General features: G+C 54.2%; 1 protein-coding gene across 3 annotated transcripts in view; it reads left to right on the forward strand.

Moving 5' to 3' along the window:
- The first annotated feature begins 2,562 nt into the window (after positions 1-2,562).
- SHISA6 (shisa family member 6) overlaps positions 2,563-12,711 on the forward strand; it is a 259,546-nt gene continuing 249,397 nt past the window's right edge. For all 3 annotated transcript variants that reach the window (XM_042802651.1, XM_032992102.2, XM_042802652.1), the window contains exon 1: positions 2,563-3,242. In XM_042802651.1, coding sequence (XP_042658585.1) covers positions 2,563-3,242 — 680 coding nt within the window. The remainder of the gene's footprint in view (positions 3,243-12,711) is intronic.

Below are 12,711 nucleotides of genomic sequence, written 5' to 3' on the forward strand. Positions count from 1 at the left end.
GCCCATAATGTTTGGAGGTGGTCTCCCAACATCAGCCAAATCTGTCGTATGATGGCTGATGTAAGGTCTTGGAGGACACCTGTAAGGGGAGCATAATCCCCAAAGGGCAGACAGATGAGCTGGGCTCACAGTGTTCAGGGTTCAGAAGGGTACGTGCATTAAACCAGCTCCAAGTCCCAGCTGGGTGGTCACTTGCCACATTGGTCTTAGGCTCCTTCGGTCTCACTTTTGAGTTTGGGGTCAGGTGCTGCTGGGGCCTGGGGACCCCACTGGTGTTGATTTACCAGTGAGACCTGGGCACATCCCTTAAACACAGTATTCCAAGGGCCACTTCGGAGCCGGTCTTCTTGAGGAATGAAGCAATCGTCTGATATCCCCAGGTGTCCCCCAGCATCGCAGCAGCTTTAGATGGCAGAGCCAAAGCTTTGCCAGCCCCACAGTCCACCAGGTCTGGGAGTGACAAACTGCCCCCAGCCATGAGTTGTGGGCATTTAAACCCAGGTGGCTTGAGGGAATGATTCACAAGGTGCAAGATACAGGGGAGGGGATTTTCAGGGGTGTTTTCCCCTTTCTCTCCACTGCTCTCTTCCCCCTACACCACACTCCCCACTTCCTTGAAAACTTCTTGCCTACAGCTACGGGGTATCACTTCAGTTCCCATCTTCATATGCTCCTCTTTGCTGTGATTCCTCTTTGTCCTCTGTGTGTCCTTACAGCTGGCAATGCCTTGTATGTCTTCAGGAAATGTTTGTAAAGGCTTTAGTTTAGTTTGCAATGGGACACAGGGGAAGCACCAGGACTTTGAGGAAATTCTAGCATGAGGGCCCAGTGGCTCACAGCAGCGAAACCTTGTGCATCTGCAGGAAGCTTGCTCAAAACTGCCTTAAACAAACATTTGGTGGCTGTGCCTGAGTCACTAGGTATGGCTAGCCCAGCGCATTGCTAGCCCGTCCCTACAGCACCCCAGAGCTGCCCCGGACGGGAACCACTTTGAAGAAGTGGGGAGTGTATTGGAGAGGCTGGGGTGGGGGATGCTTTCTTCCGCATCCTGAGCGCGATAGCTGAGCCCTTGCAGCAGGGAACTGGGACTCAGCTGGACTCAGTGCACCTTCCCGGGCAGGTGCCAGCAGCCCCAGGCTGCTGTAGCAATCCCTGTGAAGCCTGGGAGGCACGTCCCTGTGCAGGGGGGTGGCAGGGCAGTGGGGGCAGCACAGCCTGACAGCCCTGGGGGCAACACCTGCCCAGTGCCGGGTTGTGCTGCTGGCACTGCCCTGGGACAGGAACCTCCGGGAGAGGCGAGGGACCCCCTGAGCTGCCTGGGGCAGACCTGCTTGGACACTTTAACTCCGGGAGCCCGCATGTGTCTCTCAGGTCCCCGACCCAAACAACTTGTGCACGTTTATAAGGCCCGCTCATACACATCCATACGGATCATACCTTCCGCTCACACCTCTGCGTATGTCTGGAGGGTCCCTGACACTCATACACACCCATAGGGTCTGTGCAGCCCTCAAACATCCGTAGGGACCATTTTCCCTGTACACACCGATTCATAAACTCAGGCACGCTTACAGGAACAACGCCCAGCGCGCACACCGCTAGGGACCACACGGACGGCAAATCTACAGCTCTCATAGCCCCTGTCGGCACCGTTGTCCCACGCACGCCTATACAGCCAGCTGTCCCGGTGGGACCGCATCCCCCCGGACAGGCACAGGGGCCACACGCCACTCACAGCCACCGCAGCCCTGCCCGCCTCCGGAGGGACCACAACCCCACGCACCGCACCCACCGCGCTCCCCGGCAGGACCCTTCCCACGCACAGCGCCGGCCGCCGGCCCGAGCAGCCCCAGCCCTCCCGGTCAGCCGGGGCCGGGGCCGCTGGGCGCTGCCCGGGGGGTGGGGGTGTGTGTGTGCGTGGGGGGGGTGGGGGGGTGGCCCGGGGGGCAGCCGCGGGCGCCGGCCCGGCGTGTTCGCGAAGCGGCGCGGCCGCCGGCCCGGAGTGATGTAAGGAGCGGGCCCGGCAGCGGTGGGCGGGCCTACGGGAGCGCCCGGCTCGGCTCCGCGCCCGCCCCTGCTCCGCGCCCGGCTCCGCGCCGCTCCGCCCCCGCCTCCGCGAGGAGCGCGGGCAGCCCGCCGGCTCCGCGGCCGCGCTGCAGCTCCCGCTCCGGCATGGTAAGGCCGTGGGCGGCGGGGGGGGGGGGGGGGGGGGGGGGGACGGGCGGGGGCGCCCGGGGCGCGCCGCGCTCTGACCCTCTCCCCGTCTCTCGCAGCCCCTCGCCGGAGGAGCACCGGCCGGCACGGGACCCCGCCGCCTCCAGCCCCGCTCCGCCGGGCTCCGCGCCGGCATGAAGCGCCCGGCGCCGGGCAGCCGCCGCTGAAGAGCCCCGCGGCCGCAGCGGGACATTCCCCCCCCCCCCCCCCTTCCCTTCCCCACCCCTCCCGCCCCCCCCGCGCACCCCCCCATGGGGCAGCTCCGCGGCCGCTGAGCTCCGCGCCGCCGCCCGCCGCGCCCCCCCCCCCCCCCCCCCCTCCGCCCCGCGGCCCCCGCCTCGCCCCGCCATGGGGCCGCGGCACCTGCTGCTGCCGCTGCTCCTGCTCTCCCTGCAGCTCCTGGCCCTGCTGCTGGCCGCGCAGGCGGCCGGGCCCCCCCGCGCCAAGGGCAACCGGACCCAGGGGGCGGCGGCGCCGCGGCGGACCCCCAAACCGGGCAAGGAGCTCCTCAACCAGACGCTGGCGGGCCCGGGGGCTGCCGCCCCCACGGCGCTGCCCGGGCGCGGCAAGGGCGCGGGGGGCGGCAGGACCCCCCCCGGGGGCGGCGGGGGCGGCGGCGGGGGCTCGGCCCCGGCGCACGAAACGTGCTGGGGGTACTACGACGTGAGCGGGCAATGGGACAAGGAGTTCGAGTGCAACAACAGCCTCACGGGCTTCCGCTACTGCTGCGGCACCTGCTTCTACCGCTTCTGCTGCAACAAGCGCGCCGAGAAGCTCAACCAGAGCCTGTGCCGCAACTACAAGAGCCCCGAGTGGGCCCACCCCACCACGGCCAGCGGCGCGCTGCCCGCCGACGGCAGCAACGGCGCCGACGGGGACGCCAACAAGTACGACCCGGACAAGGACAGCACCAATGCCACCGTCTACATCTCGTGCGGGGCCATCGCCTTCGTGCTCATCGCCGGCGTCTTCGCCAAGGTGGCCTACGACAAGGCACGGCGCCCGCCCCGGGAGATGAACATACACAGGTGCGAGCTTCTCCCCTGCCTCCAGCACCCCGCCGGCCCAGGGACGCCCTCCTTTCCAAAGGTCCCTCCTTTGCACTGCCTCTCGAGGGTTTCCCCTTGGGCTCGTCTGCCCAACGCTTCCCCCGTTGCACTGCCCACCCAAGGGCTCCTCCTTTCAGCCGCCCGTCCAAGGGGTTCCCATTTGTGCAGCCCATCCAAGGGTTTCCCCATTGCATGACCCCTCCATGGATTCCTCCTTTGAGCTGGCTGGCCAAGGGTTCCCCTTCTGCACCGCTGGCCAAGGGCTCCCCCCACTGCACTGCCTGTCTGTCCGAGGAGTCCCCCTGGGAACTAACTACCTGCCCAAATCTTTACCCTTTGCACTGGCTGACCGCACGTTTCCCCCGTGCACCGCCCTGCCAAGGGTTTCCCCTTTGCAGTGGCTGTCTAGGAGCTCCCCTTTTGTGCCACCTGTCCAAATGATCTTCCGTTGTGCTATGGCTTCGAGGGGTCCCCCCTTGAACCACTCATCTCCAAGGGTAGTCTCCTTTGTGAGGGCCGTTCCCTTCTCTGCGCCACCCACCAATGGATTTTCCCTTTCCACCGTCTAGCCAAGAGTTCCTGCTTCACGCCATCTGTCCAGGGACACCCCCACCCCTTGGACCATCCCTCCTGACCCCCTTGCACGACCCAACTAGGGACCCGTCCTGGTGCCCCGCTCAGCCCTCCCATCGTGGGGGGCAGCACTGTGGGACCTCTCCCCTTCCCTTCCACGCTGCGGCCCCGTGGGGTGGGTCGTGGTGCCCGCAGACAGCTCCGTGTAGCCGAGTGCCCGTCCCGCCCCTCCGCGCAGTCGCCTCCTGCCCCCCGGTACCCCCTCATCGAACCTGGGGCAGCAGAAGTGCCCAGGGCCCCGCGGGTCCTGCCCTGCCTGGCCCCGCCAGAGAGAAGTTTAAAAAAGTGTGAAGGAAATTGCTCTGCGTCCGCCCGGCGGGTACCTTTGCCTTGTGATCGCAAGGGGTGTTTGGGAAAGCAGTGGTATCAGGGAGCGTTCTTTTTCTTTGCTTTTTTATTTCTTTTCCCCTCTAAATCCAGAGAACTCAAGCTAGTACTCTGTCCTTTCTGGATGGCTGCTAGGGAAGTAGTTTGGTTTCTTCTTCTCACTGGTTTTACACGTTGCTGTAATAAGAGAGAACACTCTCAACCTGTCAGAGAAAATCCTGCTTAAAAGCAAAAGTGCAAGCTTCCCTAACAGTTCTCCTTTTGGACAAATGCATGTATTCTCTCAGTTCATATTTATTTTTTGGTGAAAATGACCCTCGAGGTGATACGCACTTCTTGTGTGCTGTGGATCCAAGAGGTTCCTGTGTTTTGAGCAGAAAAATTGGTGAGGAGCTTCTTTATAGGAACAGATGTGAGCATGAATGGGGAAAGCCCTGATCTCCAGCAGGTGATGCTTTGTAAAAATGATTTTAAATAAGAAATTTTAAGCAAAACAATTAAAATCATTGACTGTATTTTTAGAGCTGAACTTCAATCACAGTCAACGGGGTCTGAGGGAAGAAATTTTATCTTTTTACAAAGAAAAAGAGGCGAGTGACGCAGTTTTTATTTATTTGGGAAGATGTGTTTTATTTAGGCTCCTCCCTTTATGAGCCTGCACACGCAGGGGTGCTGGCTTGTGTGAACTGCTGTGTCTTCAATGAGGACAAAAAGTAATGCCGGTTTACACTTGCTGGGGGTCTGGCCCATGTGTTCCATCACAACCTCCCCCATGCCCAGCCACTGCCTTTGCAAGGAAATAACTTCACAGTGTTAAAGCCATTGCAATATCTTTTGGGTCACTTGTGCCTGCGTAGTAAGGGGTCCTGAAAGTAGCTCTGTCAGAAAATAGGCTCTTTTAAGTATTCCCTTAGCTAAAGGCTAGTTCCCCAGCTGCCCAGCTCTTTTGGCTTCGAGGCAACTTTGTCTGGGCCTCATCTTCACACTAAATTTGGAAAGCTGACTTGGATGCCCATATGTTACTTTTGCTCCAGCTCCAGTGTGCTACAGGGTTGGATCCTACACCCTTTGAAATCAGAGGCAGCGTTGCCAGACTTGTCTGAATTATTTCTGATGCTATAATTTCTTTGAAGCTTGCTTTTCTTTATTTAGAGAAGTTCTGGTAAAATGATTCACCTGTGTGTAGAAGTATGAATGGCAGATTGAGTGCTTGGAAAGCTTGACTTTCAGAGCATTTTAAGAAACTGATTGACTTCTATAATATGGTAGCTGGTAGAAGATTATACCTTTCAGAGCTGTGTTACCTGAACTTGATCAACATTGCACAATGGTTTAAATATTATGAACTGCATCTCCAGCAGACAAGGTCTGCATCGGTCTGAGGAAAAATGCTATTGGCACTCTAAGCAGAATGTAAATAGGAGGAGTGGAACGGTTTGTCTTTGTCTCTGAGAACTGCTGCTGAGTAACGGGGAAGGAGAAAATCAGAATGTAGTCAGATATTTCTGTCTGTTTGAGGTTGTGTCAATTGGAGTTAAGTGTAACATCCAGAATAATTCACTGTAGTGATGACAACTGCATTAAATCTCAGTGTGCATGCCACCAAAATCTCTGGGATGAGAACAACAGCATAAACAGAAATTACTACAGTGGGCTAGAAACAGCCCATGGTGAACAGTATCCCACACCCAGGGGAGGTTAAGCAGGACTTCCCTGTGTTTCACCATAAGCAAGATCACACTTCCAATTGTATTTCGTTGTAAATGGTCGGTTAGCAATACTATGTGTAGATGTTATTTCTCTGCTAAGTTCTCATCCAGCTTTTACAGAAAATTCCTAGTAACTCAGAAAGAACATTTTGATGGAGGCAGGGCTCATTTTATGTCTTTTGACAGAAAGGAGGGTTTACAAATTCACAGGACAACTGTCACTCTCATGTGAAATGAAAGGCTGACTGTGCACTGAGATATGCATGTGCACTTCAGAGCTGAAAATCTGGTCTTGTTTTCAGGCACTACCACGTACCTTTAAAGCAGAGACACTGCTGTGATTCTGGGCTGAGCAGTGACAGTAACTGATACTTAAGTTCATTTCTAAGAGCGGTAAGTGGAAGTGCTTTGGAAAACAGGAGCTAAAATATTAATATTTCACAGAAACACTTGTAATGCTTTAAACTTAACTGATTTTTTTTACTGATTATAGGATTTTTGAGCCTGACGATGTATGAGTACCTTTTGCCTGGATCTTGCTTTGGAGTTACACAGCCAGAACTAATACATGCTGGGCTCCAGGTAGAAACTGGGGCTGATTTCTGAGAGCTATACCCAGCAATGTTTTGTCTGCTGTTGCTCTCTGCATTTGTGCAGATGGTTTGTTTTCATCAGTTTGTCAGGGTTTTTTTTACTCAAGCATTTCTTAAGTGGGTAGAGTATTTGCTTTACTTTCAGTATGGCAGTGAGTTAGGGAATCTTTGATGGTGAACAAGGAATATCAGCTCTTTGTTTTCAAAGCTGGGTATGTTTCTCTGTAGCAAGGAGAGGTGACGCAGAATATTCTCTTCCCGTGGCCATGACCCTAAATCCTCACACTGTAGTACATAAATAATTCACTGCTAGTAGTATCACTCTGTGACCCCTGCTTAGCCCTCAGCGTCAGTAACCATTGCACTCTCTGCTGCGTTAGGAATGCGCAATTTGGAGACTGTTTATAGTTTGCAGGTCGAGTTTGAAACGTTACTAACAGCTTGCCCCCCGGGCGGCCGTTACGTACAAGCCAGAGGGAGGTGGTGGCAGTGCCGGCCCTGGGGCAGTGGCAGAAACCCAGATGTTCTCGTGTAGCTGCTGAGAAGAAGCGCTGGGATTTTTCCCAGCAAACTAGCTCTGCATCCTGCTAAAAGGCCGTCTTCAGTATCTGTCCTCCATGGAGAGTGTCTGATGAGTGTTTTGGCTTTGGAAAGGGAGAAGGGCAGCAAGCGCCTTCTGCTGAGAGTGTTTCACATTACCCTGCTCCTAGGGCATCTTTGTTGCTACAAAGAGGAAAGATATTTGTGCTACTCTTTTCTTTGGTCTCCGCCTTTTTATCCTCTGCTCGGTAAATAATAACAGTGACTATTATTATAAATGAACATCCTTTTGCCATGTAGGGACCACAGTTCAGTTGATCAATTTCTTGCCATTTTTACTCTGCAGCTCTGAATTTCATCAGGAATCAGAGGCAATGGATCTGTTTGTGCACAGATCCGGGAAGGCTGCGTGCACTGTTTTGCACGATGCTAACCTAAAGCACAGGAGGTCTTCTCTTCCCGCAGGCTGCATCTCACCGCAGCTCCTGGGCCCTGGGCCTGCTAGAGGGGTTGCTGGAGAAGGCTGGAAAGCCAGTTCCAGCCCTCTTCGCTCCCGGTGGAGCTTGTGAACACTATCTATCTCTAGACTTAGTTTTTCAAATTGTGATCACAGGTGGCTCATTCAGTTCTGCTCTCTGCTGGTGCGTGTTGCTTGAGCCAAGCAATCAAACTTCAGACCTCCCTAGGGCAGGGAGAGAGTGCTACAAACACACACCCAGGCACACGAACTTTATAGAAGAGTTTTTTTCTTGGATGCTGTTGCTGCTTTCTTTCTCTTTCCACTGATTTGTTTTTATGCTTTTTTTTTTTTTTTTTTTTTTTTACTCCACTCTGTCTCATTCATTTGACTCGCTCACGTGCCTTTTATCTGCTCTTCGCTCTGCTTTGTATTGTTTATTCCTGTTGGTTTCTGAGTCTCTTTTCTGAAGGGTCCTGTCCCTCTCAGAGGCACAGAATATAGGTCCACAAGCGCGTGTCAGACTTGACTAAGGTAAAACATAAAAAGGCACAATCTTGTGGCCTCAGAAGTTACTCATGACTAGTTCTTCTGTTTCAAACCAATACTGCACCTTAGTGTAGTTGGGGGGAACTCTCATGCACGGAAAAGACCTGAATCTTGTCCTGTTCACATCAATGAATTGCCCATTCCCATCTAGCCAAGTCAAAGCAGGATGCTTTGTATGCATGTACCTGTACAAAATAATTTTCCTTTTGCTTCACTTATGTGTACTGGGGAAGCTTCAGTCTGAACTCAGGTCACAGTTTGGTAACAGATTTTTTTTTTGCCATGCTTTCCTCACTGAATCTATTTTATAGGCAGGCTTTGGTAACAGCACAGAGGCTGCCTGGCTACAGACTTCTACTGGCTGCTTCCCAGCCTTCTCCTTTCTCTTTGAACCTCTCCCAGTAAGAGAGGTTACTCTCAGAAACCATGCTGGCTTCACCAAATCATTTCCGTGTCTCTAATTCCCATTTATTTGATATTTTTCTGCTTTCTAATTATCTCTTTCTGTGTGTAACCCTCCATCATAAGGTGTCAAGGGAATCCAGTCTAGCTCTGAACTTCTTTCTCTTTTAGTTTTGTAATCTCTTATATCCTTAACTAACAGTTGATCTGTGTGTCTTTGGAGATCAGAGGCCTTTTAAAACTTCTGTTTCACATAAGATCTGAACCTTATCAGGAAAATGAGATCATGGTTCTTTTTTGCTTGCCTTTGCCCTTACTCACATGGGCAATCTGTATTTCCTTAGATCTTCTGTGCGCTGTATTCCATGGAAATCTCAAATGTCTCATTACCCAGGCAGATGAGCCTGGAATCCTTTCACAATAAACATTTTCCTGTAGTTCAGCTCTTCCCCCAACCTCCTCTGTTGCAATGATAGGGCTCTTCAGAGAAACTACAGTTTTTCTTCAGTAAGTTTAGAGTCCCTTAATTGTGCTTACAGTGTAGGATTTGGTGCAAAATAGCTACCTTGTTCATGAAACTTCTGTGTGCACTCATGTTTTTCAAAGCGCTGCTTATCCACCAAGTGCTGTTAGTGGCTCTGTGCATGCAGATACATCAGTAAAACCAGTAACAGCCTGAAAAACTGTACCAGCTGAGCTCTTAGCAGAATTCCTGCAGACTTTCATGCCGGTGAATTACCTAGCAAGGCCTGCTATTTTTATTTTATCGTCTTTCCATGATGAAACCCAGTGCTTAGTTCCGTTTCTGTGGAATAACACCGCTCCCACTTCTCCCCAGCACCCGTGCATCCTTTCCAGGGTGCGTCTCTACTCCAGCGTCTCCCTTTTGCTCTCAAGCAAAGGGAACTCTCGGCGGGTGGGGGCCGGGCCGGGGCGGAACGGAACAGGGGGGCGGGGAGGTGCGGAGCGGGCCGGGGGTCGGGGGGGGGACCGCGGAGGTGCGGAGCGGGGGGGCCGGGCCGGTGCGGAGCGGGGGGGGGTGGGGGCCGGTGCGGAGCGGGGCGCAGCGGGGTGGGGGCCGGTGCGGAGCGGGGCGGGGGTCGGGGTGGGGGCCGGTGCGGAGCGGGGCGGGGGTCGGGCCGGGGCGCAGCGGGGTGGGGGCCGGTGCGGAGCGGGGCGGGGGTCGGGGTGGGGGCCGGTGCGGAGCGGGGCGGGGGTCGGGCCGGGGCGCAGCGGGGTGGGGGCCGGTGCGGAGCGGGGCGGGGGTCGGGCCGGGGCGCAGCGGGGTGGGGGCCGGTGCGGAGCGGGGCGGGGGTCGGGCCGGGGCGCAGCGGGGTGGGGGCCGGTGCGGGGCGGGGCGGGGGCCGGTGCGGGGCGGGACCGGGCCCGTGGGGAGCGGGGCGGGGCGGGGGGCAGCGGTGCCGGTGCCGGTGCCGGCGCGCAGGGAGCGCTGCACCCTCGGCGGTGCCGCGGGGCGCGGCTGCGGGAGCCACCGGCAGGTTCGTGCGGCTCCCTGAGCCCGCACAGCCCGCAAACGGCTCCGGGGCGCAGCTCGACCCGCGCTGCCCTCTCCACCTTCTGCTCACTGCAACAGCCCTCTGCACAGAAACGGCAGTGGGGAAGATTTATTTTAACTTTGTAATTACAAAATCTTTACGTAACAGTTTCTTTCTCTTTGGACCTGCTGTATCACTATTCAAAGGGACTAGTATTCCCCGCTGTGAGTGTAGTGATTGTAGTAAATTCCTTGCCCACATCACAGCAATAGTAGGAGTTTTATTCAATTTGTATATTAGTGTTAGATGTGCAAAGTACTTGTGTACAGTATGCAGTCTAAGCACTGCTGGTATTTACTACTCTTGATATATAGCCTGAAGAACTTGTCCCAAAGACAAGAGCGTTACTTTCCAGTTGCTGATTCCACCTCACGTTGTAAAGACGGGACAGATGATGAACTCACAGCAACAGTTGTTTTCTTGTTGGTTTATCAGTGTAATGCCTATACTACTTCGATTTCAGCTGAAATGTGTTTTCCACATACATGCATTCATACAGTGAGTGTGCATCTATAATGTAATTATGTCACCTATGTGTTAGTTTTGAGTTCACCACGGAGAGCGAGTTAGGAAAACTGCCAGCCTCGTTCTGCTGTCATAATCTGAGGTAATGATACGGTCCTTAGTATGTGAAATCGGTCATTAAAACTGGACTAAATTCCAGGAGTTTCACAAATAATTCCTGTATTTGGCATAAAGATTTTTTGAGAAGATACCTGACTTTTCCTTGTAGTATTTCTTTTTAAGTAAGAATGCTTCCTCACTTATGTTGGGTGCAGGTGCAGAGATGCTTTGCTCTTGGAACGGTGACCTAATGCTTAGTCTTTTCTTAACTCCATGAGTGCATTCACCTGTTGTACACACACACACACAGGTATACAGGCATCCACCACAGGCCTGCTCAGATTACTGTGAAAAACCACTTCCAGTGTTCCTCCCCAGAAGTTCTGCTCTGAAGCACCAGCCGCTGTTGTTTCTGGCAGCTGCAGAGACCAGTTATCTCTTTTGCTGACCTGGGACTGGTGCATCTCTAGTACGCTGCTGAGCCCCTGGGCTTTCAGAAACAAGATCTGCTTTGGCAGGGTCGCTTCCACGCGAAGGAAGCTGCTCCCAGAGGGGTTTGCTGACAGCAGCATCCCGGTGTTGCCCTCCGTGTATCAGTTTGCAGTGGTGTTTGCGTGTAATCAAGGAAAGCCTGCTGGTAGGAAGGTGAGCACGCCTTCAGAGAGCGTGGCCAGCCGGGTGCCCTGGGGGCGATGCCGAGGAGGCAGCAGAGATGGGGAGAGCTGCTGAAAGGCTGCGTACACTCACCGTCCTGCCTGCTGTTTCACGGCTAGCGTGGGGCAGTGACACAGGCAGCACTCGGCTGGCAGAAGGGGCAGTGTGGGAGCCCGTCGCGTAGGATAGCACAGACCCGGCTCAGTCACGGGCAGCGCGTGGCTCTGTGTGGTCAGTGTTTGAAACTTGACGGGGCCTGCAGCAGGTCTGGGGGACAAGCTCCAAACCAAACCATGAATAATGCACGGCTGTGCTCCGTGCGACTTGCCGGTGACTGAAATCCTTCTCCCGTGGAGAGACCTGTCCCTTCCAGGTGAGCCGGCTCCATGGATAGATAAATTGCCTCTCAGACTGACTGCCTCTTTCTTTCCAGGTTAGTAAGAGAACGTAGGGTAGTCTTTAACCTCACTCTTTTTTTAAGGACTTGTAGTGAAATCCTGGCTGTGCTGAAGTTGATTGGAGTTCTGCCACGAGCTCCATCACAGCTATGCTTTTAGCAGAGTTTCAGCTCAGCCAGACACTGCTCTTTGTATTGTGCTCTGCCAGATCCATTTGGCCATTCTGTTTTCTAACACCCCATGTGTGAGGACTCGAAGACAGGGGCTTTTCAGAAGGCCACTGGGTGAAGTTTTGTGTGTGTACAACCTGTGCTACTGGAAATAGCTCTTCTCATTGCCATTTCCTACCCAGCATCTGCAGACCTCTCTACTCCAATCTTATTTCCACAGGCCACATCCCGGCCTGTTGGAGCTGTCACCAAAGCTCCCCTTGTCTTCAGCAGAAGGGATACCTTTGCCCACACTCATACTATCAGTCATTGTTGAAAATCTCTGGATATTGGGAGAAAAGGACACTACTTTCAAAAAATACTGTGGTGAAGGACAGCACTCTTGTAGCCTGCTGTTACCTCAGTGGTCATTATGACAGCAGGTTAAGTTTCTGGGCTGGGTTGGTGAGCAGGCAGGTTGTGCTGAATAGAGCTGGTTCTTCACAGCCCCTGCAACTTCACATTCTCTCTGGCTACGGAGTCCCTTCAGCCTCTGCAGGTGAATATTACTTCTTCACCGTACTCCCACCTATCACACTATCTAATGTGCCTCAGAGCTCATTGCAGAGGCAAACACCGATGTGTTGCAAACTCACTTCTTAAACCAGACAGTCCTCTCTGTTTCAGCTCTTTGCTTCTCCCTGTCTCCCCGGGATCTGTGTGTTTTTTCTCTCCAGCCCAAGAGGAGAGGGTCATGTGTGGACTGAAGATATCCTTGTCAAATAAAGTCCATAAAGCCCTAGGCAGCCCTTGGACACTGACCTGAGTTCTGCATTTCCACAGGGAAACTCTGAACTCTGGTCCCAGCTCTGCCTCAAGCTCTCTAAGTCATATCAAGCAAATCCTTCATCCTTCAG

Source organism: Tyto alba, unplaced genomic scaffold (assembly GCF_018691265.1).
Source record: "Tyto alba isolate M040663 unplaced genomic scaffold, T.alba_DEE_v4.0 Super-Scaffold_39, whole genome shotgun sequence".
NCBI lineage: Eukaryota > Metazoa > Chordata > Aves > Strigiformes > Tytonidae > Tyto > Tyto alba.